At 39.6% G+C, this 24285-nt stretch overlaps 1 protein-coding gene across 1 annotated transcript; it reads right to left on the reverse strand.

Annotated features, from left to right (window-relative positions):
- Nucleotides 1-1037: 1037 nt before the first annotated feature.
- Nucleotides 1038-17191, reverse strand: drd2a (dopamine receptor D2a; the record flags this gene model as incomplete). Its single annotated transcript, XM_083984427.1, has 7 exons — nt 16898-17191; nt 11217-11326; nt 8135-8271; nt 3575-3783; nt 2478-2564; nt 1816-2203; nt 1038-1234 (listed from the first exon to the last, which is right to left on the reverse strand). Exons 1-7 carry the CDS (start codon nt 17174-17176, stop codon nt 1038-1040), a joined length of 1407 nt encoding a protein of 468 aa, XP_083840553.1. The 5' UTR covers nt 17177-17191.
- Between the last annotated feature and the right edge of the window lie 7094 nt (nt 17192-24285).

Raw genomic sequence — 24285 nt, forward strand, 5'->3', positions numbered from 1 at the left:
GAGGGATTGCACACATCCATATGATTATATACCTGGAAGCTGCAGGGTCTACATACCGGTCATTAGTTTGCCACAGAAGAAATCCACTGCAGCCTTCCTCACAGTTACTCCAAGTAAACAACATTATTCAACTTGCAGACCAATCCTGTGAATAAGAGAGAGGGACAGCTGAATAATGGCAAGTCATTTACGGGTGTGTGTGGGTATCTGTATGCACACTGTAAACACTGATATTCATATGGCAAGTGACAGTGTCTCATAATTTCATTTATTGGACGTCTTTTGTAATTTTTTTGTCAAACATATATTTCATGAGAAGTCAAGTAAAGGAGCAGTGTAGCATGCATCACATTTCCATTGCAGGCATATAATCACAGTTAATGTAAAAACTATGTACAGCAAATAATGATAACAATAATAATAGAGAGAATAATAATATATGATTTATCAATTTATAAAATTGCAAACATGTGGATATTGGCATTGCCACATTATACAGGAAATAAATTGTCTCTTGTTGTCAATGCACATTCCAATCAATGATAGGTTTTAAGATTAAGAGCTCACGTATCAGTTTTAACACTGCAATGAACACTGGCTTGATACTGTATCTATAAGATCTGCAGAAGAATTTTCCATCATCAAAACATAACGTACACACACAATAAAAAGCAGTTTGCAACTTGTATTTGTGTGGTATACACAGATGGCTCCTTACGTGACAAGCACAATGAATTTAGAGAACAATGTTACATTTTTTTCTTTTTTCCATGAAACAAGTCAAACTGTTACAGACATTTCTTGTTTTACATTCAGTGATTTGTCCACAAACAGTTGGAGTATAGAGCCAACATGTCTTTAAGTTAGACACCGTCAGTCCTGCGGATACTCAGCTCCATTATTTTTTTAAAAAGCAGATCGCAGTCCCCCCCTCCCCCCCGTGGTGCGTTTTCCTTAGCAGGATGAGGTATTTGCCAGAAGAGATGCTTTTATTCATCACTCTTCCCCCAGTCTGATGAGACAAGTGATGGTGCAGTTTAGCAGTGCAAGATCTTAATGAATGCCTTTCTGAACTCGACATTGAAGGTGGTGTATATGATGGGATTTACAGCACTATTCACGTAGCCCAGCCAAGTGAAAGCATTATACATCTCAGCAGGAACCTTGCATTTTGTGCAGTGGGTGTTCAAGATATGTGTAATGAAAAACGGCAGCCAACATATGATGAATACACCTGAGGAAATATGAGAGAGAAAAAAAGAGGAAGAAATATTAGAAAAAGACAGGGAAAGAAGGAAAGTGATGAAGAAGGAAGCTATTACAGACACCCAAATCTGGGTGACATGTGGAGGAGTCGGACTCTAAAATACTTAAAGTATCAAAATGATTTCATTTCATTGCATCACATCCCGACTTGTTTTAAAGTTCTGTTTTAGGTTTAAAAAAAATTGAGATGGAAATAAAAATACACCAGGAGACAGTCAAGGACCTGAGATGGCTGGAAGCTTGTGCAAAGGAAAAATGTTTTTCTAAATTGTATAACAGAATTAGCTTGTGGTAAATTGTAATACAGGCGCATATTTGGTCTTAATCAGTTTGAACAGGGTGATGGCTTCATGTGTTGCACACAGCAGCATGCTGTTCTACAAATGCAAAGTTGATAACAAAAATGCAGTTATTTGGTTTGGGAAATGTTTGATTCCACATTGTTAGTTCCACTTTGATGTGTGTACTCACATAAAACAGCATTTAATATAACTTGTCTTCAGCACAAGTGATCAGATAGAAGATGGATTAAAAAAGAAAAAGACTTACCAAGAACAATGGCTAACATCTGAGTGGCCTTCTTCTCCTTCTGCTGGGAGATCTTCCTCTTGCTCATGGTCTTGACAGAGGTCTGAGTCTTGCCATTAGGTAAGGCCTGCGTCTGAAAGGCTTTGGTCACTACAGGTGCTGGATCCCCAAGGGCCTCCTTGGTAGGATCCCCGTTCTTTTCTGCTTTCTGGGCCTCCTCGGGGGGAGTGGGAGGACTGGAGGTGGGGCTAGCGTTAGCCTTGTTGGGCATCAGTAGCTGGTGGCTGGTGGCTGGAGTGTCTCCAAGAGCACACTGTGGCTGCTGCTTCTGTTTCTGGCTGCTGCCGCTGTTGTTCAACTCATCCAGCTCCAGATCTTCCCCCTCATTGACTCCATCTTTGATGAAAATCTGAGCAATTTGATGCAGATGATACTTTTATATTATTGCAACATTGGTGACATTCAAAAATAATATATAGATTAGAAATTATCCCATTTTCAGTCTTTAATTTAGATTAGTCTAGCAGAACGGGGGCCTTCAAGCTATAATATCTCTGAGAAATGGAGGAAAACTCCAAGGTGACACCTTACTAAAACTATAACAAATAAGTTTCCAACAATTAAACTTTATAGAAAATAACAGCTGTACACACACAAAAAAACAAAGAAAAAGAAGCACACACCACTTTCTTCTTGTTGACAGGAAAACTCCCATTAGATTTAACAATCATGGTGCACAACCTCACATCCTCTGGATGAGTGCACTTATCCTGAAAGGAAAGCAGTCGTGTCAGGCAAGGAGAGGGTACAAAGTCAAAGCACAACTGACAAAAGGGCTGTCGAGGCACAGGTCCTACTGCCCACTGGGTAAATGAGGCTACATCAAGCTCTGGTTCAGAAAGGCCATTTAGCAAGAATCTGACCTGCAGCTTCAATAAACCTGACAGCGAAAAAAAATAATGGGCTGAGGTTATTTCAGATGAAAGAAGCACGTTCAGCAATTAAAAGTATATGTGATACTTGTTGACAGACAATATACTGCGGCTGATAATGACTTCACAGATCATTAGTAATGTGAAGATTCTGTAACACATTGACACACATGCACACACACACATACAGTACACACGCCACATACTGTAGTAAAGTCATGCATGAACGTGAGTAATGTAGTGCACTGGATTAAAGGCATTACTTGGCTTCCTGTGCAGAGCCCATTGAGTTTCACTGTGTCAGAAAAATCAATAACCAGAAAAGCATAAGGTCATGTGAGGGCCGCCGTAGGTGGTGTTGCGTTGTGGCTTTTGACACCGAGTACCAGTAAATGTAACATTAAGATGATACATGTTCTCCAGGATGGAACCAGTTGTGGTGCATTTCATTCACATATTAAGGGGATAAATGATTAAAATGCTGTAGGTTTAACTTAGCCTTGCCCTTTTAGCCCCTTGCCTTAAATGTTATCCATTGCTCTTTTTTTTTTTTTTTTTCAGAAAATCAATCCTCGACTCGTCTTGTCTGTGTATGTTGTTACGTAATACAATGCCTGTCCGTAAGTGTGTCGGGGTTGAGCAATTATTGATTCCATTTTCATAAAGAGGAGATTTGCTCTTGTTTTTGAAATTGGTTGAAAAGCACAAATTCATAAAAACACACTGTTCGTAAAAGGAATAATGAGATCTAAAGTTTAATTGAGGTGTAAATCAATTTTTATTGTGGAAGCAATGAAAGCATTGGGTGACATTTTGGTAACAGGGGGCGTTTTCCTAGGGCAGCTCACCTTCAGTGAAGTGGCTACATCAGGGTTGGCAGCCTGACAGACTCGCTGCTTTGGTTTTGTGTTTACACGTTTCCTGCGCTTCCTCAGGACCACGTAGATTTGCACATAAACCAGGAGGGTGATGATGAAGGGAACATAGAAGGACACGATAGAAGAGTAAACCACAAAGGCCGGGTTGGCGATCACACAGAGAGACTCATCACGAGTCGCTGTGGAGATAAGCACAGGGTGAGTTTAGGCTTCAGAGAGGGTGTTATAATGTTCCATCCAAAAATGTATACTGTACGTGTAGAGCAATTTGGATTTGTTTCTGTCACTGTGACCCTCGGGACTTTCAAAATAGGAAGCTTAGTTGGGCTTGAACCTGCAGTTAAAAACTAAGGGTTTGTGCTTTGATTTTAATCTCCTAAAAATTCATCCACAAACATAACCACTCCTAGACTTCCCCCCCCCCTGGAGGTCAATCACACAATTCCTTTTTCCCCTCCTCCCATCCACTTGGACCATTGCAAGCCTTTTTACTCCTGCCTACCTCTCTCTGAGCTTATCTGCTGCCACGGGGCCTCTATCCGGTGCCAAATGTAGAGATCATATCACCCCAATTTTAGACTCTGCACTAGAACGCTTGTTAATTTTAGATTTTACTGATTTACTTTTAAAGCCGGCCAAATTTGCCCAAAGTTACATTAGAGACTTTTTAACTCTCTGCTCTCTCTGGTGTGGTGACAGGTCTCAGAGCTGTCCGGTCTGTCCACTTTCTGGACTCAAAAAAAAAAAAAAAAACGACCAAATAAACTTCGGACCCTGAAGGCAGTTTCTGACCAGACAGCAGCTGTTGCCAAACAGGCTCAGATAACGGCGCTGAATTAGGGTCATCATCACGGTAAATCCACGAGACGTGATGGATTTACTCTAAGTGCCACAGTCATTGTGAAGTTCATGTTAACAACTTTTTTATCTTCACACCTCAGGGTGGCTGCGGCTCAGGAGCTGGGGTGTGGTCCAATAGGGGGCCACCATGACTTTGAAAATCAGTTTACTTGGCAGAAGAAGAACAATTTCTAGTAAATTCTGAATACAAGCCCTGTGTTACAGACTGTATAGGCCCTGATGTGCTTGTGCTCTATGAAAAACATGGATTAAATTATTTAAAACTTGACCCAAACTCGAGCCTAAAAGTCAGCACATCTCAGCCTCTGCTGGTCCATTAGCTCTCAGATCTGTCCCGTTCCCTGTCCTCATGCATTTAGATTAGGCCTAAATTGTTGCACAGATTTAAATTCCTGTCAATATATTGCACTTTCCTCGAACAACACTGTCCTCCTCTAAAACACAACGCCTTAGGTCGTCTCTGCAAACAGCGTTATAGGACTCATAGTTACGTTTTATGGCTAAGTGACCTCTTGCAGCCGTAGATATTATGTCAGGAACAGAAAACAAATATGTGAGGTGCTTTGGTGTAAATTATGGGGTCAGCAAAAAATAGAATATCGATGTGAGAGACAAGTATTTCCGACCAAGCAATCTGATTGTTCAACAAGAAATTTAGAACAATCAGCATAACAGCACTCCCCCACGTCATGTTGCTGTATCCATCTCTATGGTAACCATCCATGGATTTTTATTTTTTAGAAACATTATTTTAGTCATGAAATCAATCTCCTGTGGAGTGTTCCTGTCAGCTGCCAAAGTCACATTTTTGGAACAATTAAATCAACATTTTTTGCTATCAATGCTGTAAACTGCCCCGTTTTCGCCAAAAGGGTGTTCCCTAGGCCTATATGTAAATAGTCGGAAAGACACTAGTTGTGACCACGGTGAAAATGTTTTTAAAAAACAGGGCCTGTAGCTAAATATTTACATAAAAGTCCAGTTGCTTTCGATTTAACCTCCTTTGAAATACTATGACCTGGGCAAATGAGAATATGCACCGGCTTAAAACATAAATGATTACTTCTAGTTTTTCTGTCTCTCTGTTTTGCAACTTTTGGGCTTTTCAATAATCTGGGGTACCTAATCGAAAAGTTTGACTTTCCCCAAAGCACACCCTCTCAGGTAATATTGTTTAATTACAAACTGACAATAGGTTTTCTTTCTTTTGTCTGTGACCATCACATCACAACCATAACCACATCTTTATTAGAACAACCCTGGATACGAAGGTCCTGTAATGTTAACAAGGTCCTTATTTGAACCAAATTAAATGTCTTCCTCTCAACAAACCAAACCGTGACTGTTCCACAACCTGAACAACGTGTTAATTGTTGTAACTATGACGACCAAACTCTGGCCTGACTGCTGGTGGGACATTACTATTGATCACATTAGACTTGTTGTCTTTGACTCATCACTGGACCCGTATTCAGATGGCACACACTCACAGTTGCGTGCACAAAAATCTGTCCTGTAGCTGTGTCTGAAATCCTCCACTCATTTACAACTTCCCACTGACTATCCATGAAGTTAAAGGAAGAGGACTATAAGAGAGCTAAAACACTTTCATACTCTATTCTGGTCATTTGCTCTGCACCATTTGCTGTCTATCACTACGGAGTGCAATGAATTATGATATACTATATATTAGGGGTGGGAGAAAAAATCGATTCACATAAATATGGCAATATCTTTTTTGACGATTTTTAAATCTATTTTTTTTTTCAAAAAAAAATAAATAAAAAAAAAATATATATATATATATTTTTTTTAAAAATCTTTTTAAATATTGTGCAGTGTGCATTTGTTAGCCTTTTTTACATACAGAGAGTACAGGTTTTGAAAAGGGTTTAAGTTCACTTTATAATGGAGTATGTTAATTTATAGGCTCCTACATTAAAGCAGAAGTAAGTGGTCCGGTCGTTTTCGCTAATGCTGCGTTCCAGGCAGGCTTTTGAAATCGTAAATTACAGCTTCAAGTCACAACTTACGGCTTTGTAGCGTTCCAGGCAACCCACTCGTGTTTTTCCGACCTGTTTTACCGGTGAAAGTCACTATAACGGCCACTCGTAACTTCCGACCGGTGAACTCGTACCAGATCGAACTGGTACGACTTCACGGTCGGAAAAATACGAGTTTCCTTGAACGCACCATAACAGTCCTCGTCCCTACGTCGCCACATTCACGGCGTCCCTTGGCTGCACACACAGCCCTGCATGCCGTTCTCTCTCCTCATTGGATAAAAACTGTAGGATACGATAAATGTTTTCTCTTCGGCTCAGAGCAGAGCAGAGGGACTGAGAGACCCGTGTTTCAGTCCAAACACTCTATGTAAGTGATTGCTGTCGGAAGATATAACTATTTAAGACTTATATTAACACAAATATATCACTTACTTCTGCTTTAATTGTGTGCAGATAAATGTTAAAAATGCTAAAGACTAAAAATCAAGAGAATCGGCAATATCGTAGAATCGCAATTTAAATCGAATCGCCATCCCAAAAATCGTAGAAGAATCGAATCGGGAGAAAAGCATATCGTCCCAGCCCGACTATATATTTCTCAATGTTTTTCATATTCCACTGTAGGATACTTTTTGTCCACGTTATGGACAAAAACAATTGTCACTATGATACAGACAGCACAACAATCTCACTATATACAGTAGTGTAGTAAATAAGGAGTAGTGAGTGGTTTTTGTTAGAGAATAATTTCACTTGGACACAGGATATGTGTGTGTAGATGAATAAGAGGCATATTAAATAATGTCTAGAGTAATGGGTATAAGAAGTATACTGCATTTCTTTAATCGCCCAAATCAGTGGTTCTCCTGGTCCGTGCTTGAGACCATCACCAGCATCATCAGCTCTGACAGACCTCACAGTTTCTACACGACAAGCTTTCAATCAACACTTATAATGAGCTGCTGTGGCCTGAAAACAAATCTTAATTGCTCAGCAGCAGCAACCACTGCATATTGGTGACTGCAGTGGTTACCTCTGCTGAGACATCTGCAGTAGCAAAAACAAATTTGAACGACTTGTTGTTGGTCACTGCTGCTGATGTATCTGCTTTCATGCTTCCTGCAGCTTTATACTAGCCGGATCTGCAGCTGCATGAAAGCGGTAGAGGGACACACAAATCCAAACGTCTGCTGAATCCCAGTAGAATTGACATTACATCAAGGCACTCAAAGGGATGACTGGAGCTTCACAGTGCCAGGATGCAAGGCACGGGACGGGAGGTGGTCAGCAGCAAATTGGAGCCTCCAAAAGCTCTTAATCAAACCCCAGTGTAACTGTAATCCTCCATTAAAGCGCCTGCTGCTCATTAAATTTAGATACATGTCAGGGTAAACTGCAAGTCTGTAAAACTGGACAACATGTGGTAGCTTGTATTTCCTTATGTAAAGTAGTGCAACATAAATGTATAAAGAAAGCACCTGTTAAGTATTCTCAGTGTATCTGCAATGTACATCGTGCACTATCCTGTGGATGTACCAATGAATAAATCAATACAACACAAATACCTGCACCACCGATTCAAAGTCACGTACTGTACCATGAAGAGCCATTTCTGTATCAAACACAGAACAGCAGATGTACAGTCTACTATGCTCTCTCTTACCTGTGTTATTTAGGCCAAACAAGAGGGGGCATGATATGGCAAAAGACAGCACCCACACCACAGAGATCATCACCGTGACCCGTCTCCTGGAACTGTAGCGTGTGTTGTACAGCATTGGCATTGCAACCGCTGTGTAACTGTGAGGAGGGAAAGAAAGAAATGGATGCTTTAGTTCAAGGGTATGACAATGTGACAACTTTCCACAAGAACAAATATGTTCGCTATGAATTTCTCTACATTCATCAGTAAACAGGCGTTTTAGCTGAATGGACAATCGAGAAGATGGAGGTTTGTTAAACAAGAAGTGTTACCGGTCACCTTGCATCAGATCCTGTTTGATGTTGGACTGGCCCTTTGGAAACAGCTAATTTGTTTGTCTCACATGAAAGACCTTATTTAACCTTGCTACAGTGGTTGATCTTATTAGCGAGTCACCAGAAAATCCACATCTTATTACAGCGCTGGCAACATCACAGCATCTCGTGGTTCTGAGAAGTTTTGGTTAATTGTTAAGCTGCCAGACCAGACCACAACTTCAACATTTTGGTCCAATTTTACTCTTCACATTTTGAGCATAGTGGCAAACTAAAGAGACACATAGCCTATCTCCCCAGGTGAAGGTGGAGACCAAAAACTGAGCAAGATTATGTATGTATAATGGGTAGCTCCAAATAAAATGAAATTTGATCCATAACTGCTGGATGTGTAAAGTAAGTAAGTTTTTGCTACCAAAGTTGCAGAATCATATTGCCCCAAAGTTGCAAAAAAAAAAAAAAAAAAAAAAAGGTTGTATCTGCTCAGATTTCCAAGTTAAATTGCTAAAAAATTGTCTAGTCCATAATTTCTTGAAGTACAGTAAGGAACAGCAGGGAATAACACAATCATATTTTATGTCAGGACCTGTAGTTTTTGTAATTAGGTATATAACCACAAGTTTATTTCACAGTAGGGAATAGGCCTATAGTATAATATATGGAAATACATTCTACAATACTATGAATAACTGAAGCAACAGAAAAAATGTTGCCTTTTAACCTAAGTTGAAGCAAAACTAGTCTAAACTACTTTTAGTCTTGTAAAAACATTAAATGCACATCATAAATACCTGAGACCATTGTGATAGGGATGTATCTTCCAACTTCACTCTGTAACTGTCTGCCTTTTGGCAACACAAGTTCTATTAAATCAGATTTGGCGTGTATATTCATATCACCTCCCACGTGAATGCAGTTTTGTCTTAGGTCCATTTGTCGATTTGTTCTGCTTCTAATGAAGAAGTGTAGCTGATTTGTTGGAGGGCTCCACCTGTTTCTAATGTAATCATCCTTTGGATAACAGGAAATCTAACTAACTCATTTAGCACGAAATACCAAAAGAAAATTGTCAGCACTGACTGTTGTGTGTATATTCCTTTAGTTCTGTGTTCGGGATTTGCACACAGATTTTACAAAAATAGAGCCTGTTATGTGATCACTTTCCAATTCGCTCCACATTGTTGAATTAGAGCTACTTTAGGCAGAGAAAGAAACCATCCTTTGATGTATAAATTATGATGCTGCCTAGCGCTGCTGGACCTATAAAGGGAAACTAATTTGTTTGTGACTCCATTCTCAACTTTTTGAAATAAACATCAACATGGGTGGAGCAGCCTGATGGACTCAGACCAGATCCTTGATACTGTCACACTCACTGACCACTGACTCAGTAATCAGTAATCAGTACTCAGAAACACAGAGCACGATGGGACAAGCTGTATGAATAACATTCTATACATAAAATTGGATGCCATTTCACATCCACACAGACATGAAAAATGATTTACCACGAAATTATTCAAGACCAATGCCTCACATACGAGAGACATTTGTATCCTAATTCAATCATTTGAATAAGAGCTGCAATTGTATCCATGTGTCATGTATGTGTGAATATTGATTTTGCATTTGGGTTTAAGATGAAAACGCAGCCAAGCAGAAAATCACGTCAAATTTAAAATGACAGAATTCTGTAAGATGAAAATATGAGAAATGTTGTGACTGTGATATTCTTTTAGACCTATCCATATAAGTGCTTCATGCAGAATAAACCGAGCCCTCGCACTCTGAATGCATATTCTGGCTGACAGCCTTACATGATTACTTGTTACAGTTTTAATATTGAATGCTCAGGCTTTACATGCCCTTCAGATGAACAACGTTCCTGTGCAATTCAGATTTTTTTTCAGCTGTTGTGTGCATTGTGTCATTAATCACTGAGTCATAACCAAATAATTGAATTTATTTTTGGTTGACGCATTAATGAACCCAGGAGGCTGACAGCTTGTATCAAGACATAAGGTACTGTCATGCACTGGTATTTTATTTGGGTATTTATTTATAACTTCTTTGAAATATACAAAAAATCTAATGACTATGTGCATGTGCAAGTCACTTGTATTGACAAACCCACAGAGACGTTCAGCTCTTTTTTTCCCCACAGCATTATTGTTGGACTCTATTACTACTCTCATAGGATAAGTGTCAGTTTTTGGCTGAAGTATGCAGCAGTGTCTATCAGCAAATTAGATATTTAAAAAAAAAACCTACTTGATGCTCCAGCAGAAAGGAAAAACATGTCATATTTGAGTTGCTCCAGTCTGATTTTACAGCCATTCATAGCACTGAATCTGGATGTTTAAAAGCTTTTAATTGTATTTTCTTAGCTACTGACTGAGTGCTCTGTTCAGTTTAGTCTTGGTAATAATAAGAGTTGCAAAGGATGCTGGGGGGAAGGCATTGTCAGGTACTCCATACATTTCAAGTGCTGAGGAGATAAAAGAGCACGAAAGAAAATAACACTCCTTCACATCTGGAAAAGAGCAAACATCTATGGATAAAAACATCACTGCCCTTCCATATTAATGCCTCGTTTAGAGCATAGCAGGGAAGAAAAGGTTTTTGCATGTTGGTCAACTATTATTTTCTTTATAAATTAATTTGACTTCACTTCACTTCTGTTATTCAGACGCCAAAGATTTCCATTAAGAATCGATGCAGGAAGCATGACAGACAGGGCTAAACAATCTTGGCGGTGACAAACTCACCGATCGATGCTGATGGCACAGAGGTTGAGGATGCTGGCTGTACACATCATCACATCCAGAGTGACAAAGATGTCGCAGTGGATCTTGCTAAAGCGCCACTCTCCTACTACCTGGAAGATAAAAGAAAAACAAATGGCAGTTTACAGCAACAGTCGACACAAAGCGTCTTGGCACAGAGAAGGCAACAACAGCACCTTGGCAAAAATGTTTTTCTTCTGCAACAGAAAGCAATCCTCGCTTGTCAAGCCCTCTTGTATGTTTTTTTCATATTAGTTCCACACCAATAACAGGGAGAAAGCCGACACAAGGGGCAAAGAAGGTGGGGGGTGATGTTAAAAGGAATCAGCTTGAAAGAAAATCTCAGGCTGCTCAGAGAGGAGGCAAGCAGCAGTTGTAAGAAGGATCTAATAGAAGAAGTATTGAACGGGTCTGGGGTGTAAAACAGATGACACATGTATTTTACAGTATCTTCAAAAAAACAGTTAATCTGTCACTTTCATGTAATCAAAAGAATGTTACACCTGACACGAGACAGATTATCTAAATTGATTGCTTGTCACAGTGGGGATTAAACGCTATAGATTTTTAAAAAAAAACTAAAAAAAAACTAAAAAAACCCTATACACACCCACAGTGTTAGTGAGATCATTATTCTTTTAGCATGCATCCTGATCCACAGCACTGGAAGGCTCTCAATCAAAGACATGATCGAAAACCCATTTGTATTCATACCTCTGTTTCTCTCTGTAACATGGCCAAACCCCATGATGAAACTAACATCATCAGCGATGCTGTCACTGATTTGATGCCACCCATTTCGCCTGACACTACGGCCCACCTGCTTCCTCCCACAGCTCTGAAAAGGGTAAGGGAGATGTATATGTCAAAGGGGCAACTCCTACCTCTCTGTGACTGATTAATCTTTGTCCCTTGGCCGCGTCTTTATAAAATTAAGTGCCTTCCTAAAGAGCCTTCTGTTGTTGCCTGTGTCTACAACACTAGCAGTGATTGCAGGATGATCTGACAGCCTAATGAGCGCCCTTCTTCGTGTTGCAGCCTCCCTTTTCTTCTCTTCTCATTTTATTGTTATTTCTTTTTGCGTTTTTCCAACCTTTTGCTCCTGACATTTGTCTTCTCTGTATCTCTCATTCAAGTCTAATATTTCTCCCCTTCACTACCGTCGCTCAATTTCTTGTTCCTGATATTCATATGTCATTCTATCGGCTTCTACATCTTGCATAGGATGCATAATTCACAAAGTATCAGTGCTCTGATTTCATTTGCACAGGTAGGGCAATGGGAAACTGAAAATGAATTATTAGGGGTTCTGGCAAGAAAGTGCAATTTAAAATCAGGGTGAAATATAATACATGCACCCTGCTCCTCCATCTAAAATGACACTGTCTTCATGGCAAAACAGTGATAAGCACAAAAATCCTATTTAATACCATTCACTGTAAAGTTGCAAAAGAACATGCAAAGAAATAACTTAAAAAGTAATAATAATATAGCACAAGTGCTCTACAGAAACCATATCACATGTCACGACAGCAAGTGGGATGGAGCGGGATTCAAACCTCCTGAGCCACTGTTGCATACACAACTCAAACAGCTATAAAAGCACACATAACAAAATCAATTCGTCCATAAATGTACACAAAATGATAAATACTCAACATTTGTCTCCGACACATTATTGGAAAGACTTTTCTAATGACAGCAGAGAGTAGGTAATCATACCACAATATCCATTTACAAACCTTACATTGCACAGGAAGCATAAACTGTTTACAGGCACTATTTTAATATCATCACCTGTCACCGATGTGTTACTCTATACGCAGGTATACAGCATTTGTGGTTGGTTGATTATAAATGTCCCTTCTGAGCTCTCTCATCATCTGATTAATGCTAATGTACATGTACATTATTTGTGGTATTATTGATGTTCAAATTTTATGAACTACAGCATTTGCTAGTCTTAAAAACCTTTGTTTTCTCAAAGGAGAATGCAGTATGTTTGTAATTTATAGACTGTGTGCTGAAGCTGTTGGACAGGAACAGGAACAGGACTGTCTGTTTAACAAATTTTCTTCCTCTATCTGTAATGAGGGCTTTTATTTCATTCACCTTTATTTTAAAAAAGTCAAGCATCACGTCCCCTCCATAATGCTCTTTGAATGAGTCATGCTTGGAAGAAAGAAAACAAACTGTGGAAATTAATGCTAATTTAGCATTTAATAATAAAGGTCAAGTTGAATGCCCTGCCTGCACTCTGTGACTATGTTCTCACTTTATTTCATGTGGATACATTATTAACACGAGAGACCGAGTCACGACAAGAGTCTGTGAGAACCAAGTAAAAAAAAAAGAGAAATGTCTACACAGAGATAAAGGGGAGGAAAAAGACTTGCTCTGTCTCGTGAAGAAAACACAAACAAAATTGTCACCTAACACAACGATCCGTTCTATTTATTTGAAGGCAAACATATTTTCAGATTGTCTGAAGACGTATGTTTGGACACAGTAAAATGAATACGTGAAAATATCTTTCACAACAGAAATACAGAGATCATTCTAGACTGACTCGTATTTGCTTCAGACTGATGTGAACTGTCTCTTTCTGCAGAATCAGAAATATCAGCATAACCACTTCTAAGCAAATCGTTTCTTATTTGCCTGGATTTATACGACTCTCTACGAGCTAAATCAGATGAGCACCCCATACCAAACACATGCTGGGTAATCCATTCTGACTTTGTCAAACATATTAACTCTGATCATATCAATCTGTGGGGGATTTGACCCAAATTGTTATTTTTAGCCTGCGTAAGGATAAAATGTCTATACTGTAAGTAAGTCAATGGAAACTGCTTGAGCAGCATCATGCTGAATGTAATAACAACCAAGCCAATGAGCTTCTGATCTAGATTAGATAGATCCCAGTGGAATCCCTGCGGAACCGCTTTTTTTGTGATCTAGGTGTTTTCATCTTTGTAATAAGTTAAGTAGATATAAGTCGAAAAAAAACATGTGCTTTATGGCATACACCGTACATACAGATCCGTTTTTTAATCACAAGGAATTCACACTCGACAGCTGTAATGTATTCTACACAAAGCTCTCGAAATTCTGAGAAAATACCCCACCGATGTCACAGGGATGTCACCTAGGTTACCTTGGGCTAAAAATATTCAGCAAATGCAGTAAAGAGGCAGGTAGTAGGGTCAAGTGGAATAGCGTTATTGAGCCCCATTACGGGAAATGTAGGATTGTCAGGGGGGTTGGTGATTTCTCTCTCTCTCTTTCTCTCTGTTTTAAAATCAGACTTCTTGAAGGCCCCAAACTTTTAGACGGTGAAATAAACAGTTTTTGATGCTCCTCGTTGTGTAGACAGGGTTGTTGTGTGACACTAATGGGTTTCTCCGAAGAAAGCAAGTAAAAAACACCTGCACTATTAAAGTACTTTTTGTCAGTCAGGTCCTTTTTTTCTGCTATTCTGCACCACTAAATTTAATGTGTAATTGACAAAGATTTATGCTTTTATTTAGAGCTTTGACAGGTGGCTTATCACGATTCATCTCATACTCCACAATTCTCAGTTGAGGCTCTTTTACCGTGTGCCCAGCTGCCCAACCAATAATGAGAGCAAGTAAACAGCAGTTTGCATAAACTTTAGTCTGATGTTTGCTAGCAATTATCACAAATTAGTTTGTTTTTATACATTTCAACAACTGTGGCATAGTAATTCATATTGTGTTGCTAAAACTGTAAATATTACTGTAAGACTAGCGAGTGACACTTTTCCATTCACCACGGTGTTGTATGTACAAACAAGCAGAGAGAAACAGGCTGACATCATGACATCCTGTGGATTTATAAACTGTAATCTGATAAGCGTGATAATCATCATGACTCACAGAGAAACACAGGAGGATTAGAGCCCCTGTAGTCTTAGATTGCCTTTCTCTACATCAGACAGCGTGACCTAAAGCCTGATGGTCAGAAATAACCCCAGGACCAAGAAGGCTAACAGAAGAAATGAGCAACGAGACACAGTAGAGATATATTTTTTTTCTGAGAGATAGCCCACATCCTGCTTGCTATTGATTTGGTAGACTGAAGATGATTTTATGCTCGACCTGAGTCTCTGTTCTCTGTTCGGCTGCGAGGGTTAACAAGAATCTCTGCTTCATCCCACACAGCGGGTGAATACAAAAATTATGTTTCCCAGAGTTAGGAGGAATTATTCATTAACGTGCCCTTTGACTTAATAGACTTCTTTGACAGCACAACATAATGAAGCTCTGGTATTACCGTACTGGTACTGGTTTTCACTGGATTTCACATAAATATCTGTCATTTGAATAATATGCTTTGCTACTTTTGTACTCTTTGATCTGAATTCTGTCTTTTAAATTGATCATTTTCTTTGCAAAAGTAAAGCAGCAGTGACTGAACCTACGCTCTCATAGTATTTAGTTACAGCTGTTATGGTGCAATGAGTCTGCAATTCACAATTTGTTTCTTGCTACTAGTGCTACTACTACTACAACCACTACTACTGCTACTACTAATAATTATAATCATAATACATTTGATTCATAATCACCTTGCAAAGACAATGAAAATAAAATAAAATAAAATAAAAGCAACATACAACGCTGTAACCACTGTTGTAAACCGCTCCTTACCGTACTAGAGGAACTGAATACAGAAACTAATGAAAAGAAGTTGGGCACAAGTGGAGCTGAAAAAATGTGTCGGGGGAGTAGGGGTCTTAGAGAGAGCATAGGTATAGTGAGCTGCAAAGCTGAAAAAAGACATATGGACAAGACCGTAAAACATAACGCAGAGACTAATTGGGTGTCAGTGCAGTTGCTGAAGAGTGGGCGTGATGTGCTCCAGGGAGAGGATCAAGGGAGAACTCTTGCCGCTGAGTGGTGGACATACGGTTCTCATTTTAGGCTCCGGTCTGGTAAACCATGGAGCAGAGCATGACAGTAATGGAGGAGTGCAGTCTGACGATGTTCTTCAGGTGTAGGAATGCATTTTTTTTTTGTGTGTGGCTCTCAATGTACGCATCAAAACAGCGGGTTGAATCAAAAATGACACTAAAATATTGCAAGAAGGAGGTATGTATATAGGGCATATGACATGTCACTTTAAGTACACTGCAAAAACTCAATATCTTACCAAGAATATTTGTCTTATTTCTAGTCAAAATGTAATTTCTAGTCAAAACAAATCTCATTATACCTAAAATATGTATATTTATACATGTACATACATAGTTATACATAAAAAAGTAGCTTGTTTTTAGACACTTTTGACTTATTTCAAGTCTATTTTCATTTGAAATAAGTAGAAAAATCTGACAGTGGAGCAAGTTTTTCATTCTTATTACGAGCACAAAAAACTTGCTTTCACTGGCAGATTTTTCTACTTATTTCAAGTGAAAATTTGTTTGAAACAAGTGAAAATTATCTAAAAACAAGTTCATTTTTAGGTGATGAGTCTTATTTTAAGTGGAAAGAGTTTAGTTCTGACTAGAAATGAGACATTTTGACAAGAAATAAGACAAATATTCTTGGAAAGATTTTGAGTTTTTGCAGTGTATGTGCAGGGAGTATAGCCTACCTGTATAGTAGTGTGTGTGTGCAAGTGAGAGTATACCTTACCTCCAAGTACACGACCCAGGGCATAACCAGCGTGGCCACCAGGAGGTCAGCAACAGCCAGGCTGACGATCAGGTAGTTGGTGGTGGTCTGCAGAGCCTTCTCTCTGGACACAGCCATGCACACCAGCACGTTGCCAAAGACGATGACGAAGATGAGCAGGGTGAGCAACATGGCATAGTAGTTGTAAGGGTGCTTCTGCTCTTGATCTGTTTGGTTGAAGCCCCATGTTCCATTGTCATAGAAACTGTCATTGTAGGCATACTGGGTAAAGACATCCATTAGCTGTGAGTGACGAAGGCCAAGAATGGGCCCTGCAAAGCAATTTGGACAAAGAGAGAAAACAGCATATGAATATGTAAATGTGTTCACGTGAATGTTTGCAGTTTGTGGTGGAGTAATTCATGCAGGAGCCTTTATTTCTGAAAACCTACTGCACTAATGGCCCCATCTTTATTAGTAAAAAAGAAAAAAGCTTACGCACATCCAAAATCTGAGTCTGAGAGAGTCAAACAAGGCTAAAAGGAGAACTATTCTCCCGAAATAGAAAATATATTTATTCTACATATTAAAAGAGACAAAGTTTCGAGCGACTGGCTCTTTGTCAGGTCAATGATTTGAACAATTACATTCAGGTGCTTCTCATATAGTTGAAACTATCTATAAACTATATGCGAAGCACCTGAATGTAATTGTTCAAATCACTGACCTGACGAAGAGCCAGTCGCTCGAAACGTAGTCTCTTTTAATATGTAGCTCTTGAATAAATATATTTTCTATTTCGGGAGAAGACAGTGTTGCCAGTTCTCTTTTTTGCCTCCATCTTTATTAGGGCCACAGGGAAAATGCACTGAGGCACTATTTATCCAGTGGATTTCTTCTTATTATTGTTTATCTTCCATGTCAAATTTCAGTTTGCTAGCCTACTTTTTCTCCAGCTTTGAGAGGACCCGGGCGAATGATCAAAATGTGCAGCTCAATCAGAATCAGTGTGCTATTTCTTTTCTCTACCAAATATGAAAATTGTGAAAAAACATTTCCTATAGAGAATGAATGGGAGTAGGCAAAGAAAACCGTAAGATTATTGGACTTTTTCAAACATCTACTGCTCCGACATACTATCACCTAGAGACTCAATTTAAACTTTAAAATGTAGACACAAGTGTCTTCTATTGGTGTAGTATTCTACTTTTTAATTGAGAGTTGCCTGAATTGTCTGATTTTTTTCTCTTTACATGCTGCTCCTGGCCACAAATTACACTCTACACACACATTCATTTTTACAGACCCACTTGTCCTCTCTCTCTCACAATATCCTCAAAAAAGCAGAGAGACGTACAGAATATAAACTGTGATCCTCTGACTGTGGCCTGATCCCTTCCTGCTCCCCATTGAGTCCAATTCAAAGATTTTCTGAGAAAGGAGAAGGGACTTCTGTATTTAAAGCAGAAGTAAGCGATCCGGTCATTTTGGCTAACTTCCTGTCAGCCGATGGAGTTAGCAGTCCCCGCCCTCGTCCCTACGTCACCACATTCACGCGCATCCCTTGGCTGCACACACAGAGAGGACCGCCCCTTTATGCCGTTCTCTCTCCTCATTGGATAAAGGTTGTAGGATACAAGGAAAGTTTTCTCCTCGGCTTACAGCAGAGCAGAGTGACTGACAGACCCGTATTTCAGACCAAACACACTATATAAGTGATTGCTGTCGGAAGATATAACTATTTAAGACTTATATTAACACAAACATTCCGCTTACTTCTGCTTTAACTTGCAAGAGTTTCCAAAATATTTTCCCTACAAACACCAAAACCATATCAACGCCTTCAGGAAGTCCTCTGGATACTCACGGTCTGCTTCTTTTTCGGACAGTAGCTACCGTTTTGTCACAGTAAGCCAAAATGTGAGACCAGCGCTGAGGCAGGAAATCGCCAATTTTCCCAAGGTTTCTGTCTGCCTCAGCCTGGCAACCCTCTCAAATTGCCACGGCAACCTCTGAGCCTCAGGCCAGAGCCACAGCTGAGACCAATTCATTAATCAGGAACTCCTCTGATATCTCTGCTGTTAATCTACTTCTCCCATACATTTACCATGTTGACCCAAACATAAGACGGTATTTTATCCTGAGAAAAAAGTCTGAAAAAGTTGGGTCGTCTTATATTCGGGGACTAGACATGTATACATACTGTAGGAAGCCAACGGCTGACACCAAATGACTTCTCCCCAAGAAAGCCAGAGCTTTTCTTCCTCTCACACATACCAGTGACCTGGAGAGAAGCAGACGTGGCCTGCGACGCACATGCTCAACCACACACACGCACACTTTGGAGATCAGATTCATTTTCTACTGCTGTACCTTCTATCTCTTCTCTTACATGTAGATTACAGTGTAGGGCTTCATTAGTATGATCAATTTGGGAATACAAAGAAAAAAAATCCTAGGGTGTACATGACTGCTGCTTATATAATTTGCCACAAGGCACAACACACAAACAAAACAAAGGAGCTTCCTGTTTACAGGTCTCTCCCTTGGGCCATAATCTCTCCATACTGTATGTCTCTGCCTGATGTAAGTGACATGCACCACCTCAGGTAGCTGTCAACAGTCAACCCTGACAGAGGTTCAGATATGGTACAGTCCACCTTAGGGGTGTCTGAAAATTGTATCTCAAGGGGAATACCTACAGTACATTTACAATTACATAACGGTATTATTAATATTTAAACCACTAATGTTTAGCGCATCATCAACAGAGCATCCAGAATCACTGGCTCCCCCTTACCATCACTTGAATCACTTCACCACAAACGGACACTGCGCAGAGCCCGGAAAATTGTCACTGATCCCACTCATCCTGCACACTCTGCCTTCCAGCTGCTCCCCTCTGGGAGGCGCTACAGGACAGTGGCCTCCAAAACAACCCGCTTCAGAAACAGTTTCATCCCCACTGCAATAAATATCTTGAACTCTGTTCACCGTGGAACAAGCATGGCATTATAAGTTGTAATTGTGTGTTTTGTCTATATATGTTATATGTTTGGAACCTGTACCAATGAGCTGTACTGAAAGCAAATTCCACCAGCCTGGCTGTGTGGTCATTAAAAGAATCAATCAATCAATCAATCAATCAATTTACCAGTTGTTATTTTTCTGATATTGAAAACACAATTTTAAAAAGATTCATTTTGTCTTTGATTTAGTCTTAAAGGGTATTTTTCCAGAGTTGGGTCTTGAAAAATAGGGGTAGTCTTATATTCGGGTCAATACGGTATATGAAGTCTCTGTGAAACACAACCACAAACATACAGTATGTGTGCACTCCTTTTTCTCTCAAACCCACGCGCACACACTCATTTCTTTTTGTATGAAAAACAGATTGAGATCTGGAAGAGATCCCAGGGAAAATCTTTGCTGTCATCGGAACGTTATAGATGGTGGTAAATGTAGGGATGTTTACATTTGGTCTTTGTACCCTGGAGGCCTACTGTATGTTACATACATTTCCTTTATTATTTAATTAAACCGTCCAAAAGATTTGAATAGATAAATAAATCATCCTTTTTAATAATCTGCAACCTGCATTTCCTTTCAACGAGTGACTGCATTTCTTGGAACGTAACCACCGCCAGCTGATGTTCAGAGGAATAGTGTAGGACGAACGCCTCCCTTCCCTCTGCAGTTGGCACACATTTATGCCATGTCATCCATGTGCTTCCGAGTGTACACATTCAAGCTGGTAGATCATGAGATGCAAACAAAACAGCGACACACTCACTGAAATTACTCCTCAGGCTACCTAAGAGAAGGCATTTAGAAACTATCATTATCAACAAGTCTTAGCAGAAGCATTGGTAACAGGTAGCCTACAAGGGCTTCAAACACAATGATCGTATTTCGTGATATTATACCTGTAAAACATCAGTGTAGATGTAACCTAATTTTTAATAATCATCTCAACTGACTTAAAGGAATAGTTCACCAGAAGGGATATAGTCCAGAGTTTACTCAATACAATGTAATTTAGGACATTTTTACAGCCTAGTCAGTCAATAATGACTGAATTTCATTTTTTGGTGAACTATTCTTTAAATCACATTTTACGACTTGCATTATCAGACAGGAACAAAATGTCAAAAGAATGTACAACAATGTGTCATTGAAACTGTCACGGTGCATCACAATGCATCATCCCTGTCCATCTTTAAGGAAACCAGTGACAGTCACTCTGGCTGTGCAACACCTGGTATTTGTAGCAATTACTGCAACAAGAACTCCTGATCACATTATGAAGTTTACGAAGATTAAATATATCACCTTCTGCAGAACAGCATTTTTGCTTCAAGCATCATCAGTGCGGGAGTGGGATTGGGATGTGATTATGGTCTGGAATTTGAAGTCTGATTACTTTGACAACAGTGTACTTTGCATCGTTTACAATGGCACTACTGTTCATCTTTATTACCCAGGGGCTTTGACACGCGACACACTACAGATCCTCCATTGTCACACTACCAACCCGGGCTGCAAACTTGATTAAGCTGTCTCTTCATTTCAGAATAATGTCAAAAATAAACAGGCACATGATATTTTGCAAAACCCTTAGTGATACAGTTGCTTCACACCTGTCTAGACTAATGTTTATGTTATCCTCCATATTCCCAGCTGCATTTTCACTCCCTCCTTCCATCTCACTCTAACTGTTGTTTACAGCCTTTCAGACTGCTCTTCCTGCTGACTGGATCTGATCTGTTTAAAATCCCCATCTGCATTTAACTCATTTTTATTTCTACTCCTAATTTCATTTACACAGCCTGACAATTATTTTTTCACCCTTGTAATTGCTCCAGCAGATTGTTTTTTGCCCTGTAATTCTACCTCACAGTAGTCTAGCCAGAGGCACCGCTGCATTAATCTGGTTGAATAAATATTGATAGAATGTATGGATGGCAATTGCACAGTAAAACACCTTAGAGGGAACAGTGCACAGCTGTTCCCTCTAAGGTGTTTTACTGTGCAATTGCACACTGCCCGCCACCTCTTTGCCCAGAAGACAAAAAAAGTTGCACACTCAAATATCCCCGACTAGTTTACTGTTTATATCTCTCTAATGTGCGCTTCGAATTGTGAAATTTATGACCTTAACCGTGGTCTGTAGTGCAACTACGGTTTAAGTTTTTGCTTGAGAATTATTATTACTGTTCATATCAAGAATGCTTCTGTGCCAAGAGTTGATGACACCAACTTGATGTTAGTTATTTTTTTTCATATTGTTCATATGGCAATAAATGCAAAATCTATTTTGCCAAAACAATATTGTCTTTTGTTATCATTAACTGTAACTGACCTAGATATGGAGTAGCCTAGGTAATGTTGTCAAAATAATCTGTTATTAATCATAATAGTAATAGCCAATTGTATTGATATTTGGAGTTGGAGAGGTGAGGCCATAGCACCATTTGGACTAACTATGCTATCTATGCTTGAGCTTTCACTCACAGTCGCTCAAGCAGGTCATCAGAGGAGTTGAATTTCTGCTCAGGAGTTTTGAAAATTAGAGGGAACATTGCCCCTGTGTCTAAAACATGTTTACATGTCTTGCTCTGATTCCAGGAACCTTTGTTCAATTCAAAATCCAACAACCTCCTGAGGGCTGCAGAGGAAACCAAAAAGGACAGTGAGATGCTCAGTGCATCATGAGCCAAGACTTAAGTATAGGCTTACCTTTTTCAATCCTGTCTCAGAACAGTACATGTGCATTGAAACAGAGGGAGGACCAAATCCTTGTTCTCTTTAAGGATGCCTTGATCAGATCAGCTAAAGATGATCTGCAGTGTGAGCAGACTGAGTTCGACATTTGTTGCAAGCCTTTCACTATACAATCTGCTTGTTAATATTTGGCAAGCTGTGAATAACCAAATAAGCTTTAACTGAATTCCGAATACATTTTTGCACAGAAAAAGCAGGCAACTTTTACAATGCATTCCCTTTTTAAAGGGGTCTTTTGACAACAATATGTTGTAGAAGGGTAAACTGGCATATGGACATGTGACTGTTGTATTATTGCCTATGTGAATCCACTATATCCTGTCAGCCCTGGTGTTACTATGCAATGTTTCCATTCTTTAAAACATGACATGGCTTTCGTCTTATCTGTCTAGAGAATAATGTGCCATAGGCAGAATGAGACAAACACCCAGGTTATTCTGAGCACACCTGACATTTGAAGCCATTTTTCATTGCAAGTTTTCAGGTGGTGATTTTCTTCATATCTTCTGGGGTATTTCTTTTTTTTCTTTTACTGCAGATGTCTGAAACTCCAGCCAGTAGCCTTTGGTCACCAGAAGTAACCTAATAAGGAGCTCTTGAACTGAATTTAGCATCAATGGTGTTTATCTGCTGGACTGTCAACTTGTGAGAGCCAGTTCTTTAAATGATTAGATTCTGTTGTGCTCATTGCAGCCTTAACTGAGCAAAACACGTTCTTATTCACAAGACCTTGAGTAACTCTGCTCATCAGGACACGTTTCACTTGTGAAGGACAGACTCTCTTAGCAATTTGTAAATTTTTTAATATGGTCAGTTACATCTAACCTCAAGTGCATCTGAATGTCAGTGCACTGATTAGATTACCTTACACTTTCACAGACATTTGCACAACTAGTCTAGCCTTGACCGTGAATGTTTAAACCTGTTTGCCTGCTGTGAGTCAGTGCAGATTGTCAGGGTGCACAAATCACAGCCATACATGCATAGGTACATAGCTACATAACAGGGGGATCGCCATGAATATGTATTTAGCTGTTACGTTCATACTGTGTGCACATATATTTATTTACAAAAGCAACCCACAGTGTTGTGCAGTGCCACAGACTGAGCAATTAACAGATTTTGAGCCCAGCAGTCAGCTAGATCAATGAGAAGTTAGCAGAGGAGGTCAGAGGGAAGTCTCAGTACAGAGAGTGTGATGAAGGACTTAAGGAAAGCAATGAAAGGAAAAAGAGAGAGGCGGAAAAAAGGAGTGAGTGAGGGAAGAGTGCTCCTGTTAGGATGTGTAAGCGTTGCTCTGAGGCACCGGTCTGTGTGTGTGTGTACCCTGCAGATGCCCTATGCTGTCTAATCTTATTTATTCGCCCGATCCAGTTCTTAACTTGCAGTACGTGAGACTGTTCTCACTGCCGACCTGATAGCTGTACGAGCTTATTATCAAAACCCACTGCTCTACTCTATACTTTCTCCAAGACCTCAGATCCTTCAAATGTTGACCTCTGTGACCTTTATCTAATAAAGCTCTTCTCTGCAGGTAAGTCAGAGGTCAGGGTCAATGACCCAAAACAGATTCGGTGTTTTGCAAGGCTGCTACTGGCCAGTCTACTAAAAGCGAGCTGATCAGT

The sequence above is a fragment of the Trachurus trachurus genome, assembly GCF_905171665.1.
Source record: "Trachurus trachurus genome assembly, chromosome: 13".
In the NCBI taxonomy this organism is placed as follows: Eukaryota; Metazoa; Chordata; class Actinopteri; order Carangiformes; family Carangidae; genus Trachurus; species Trachurus trachurus.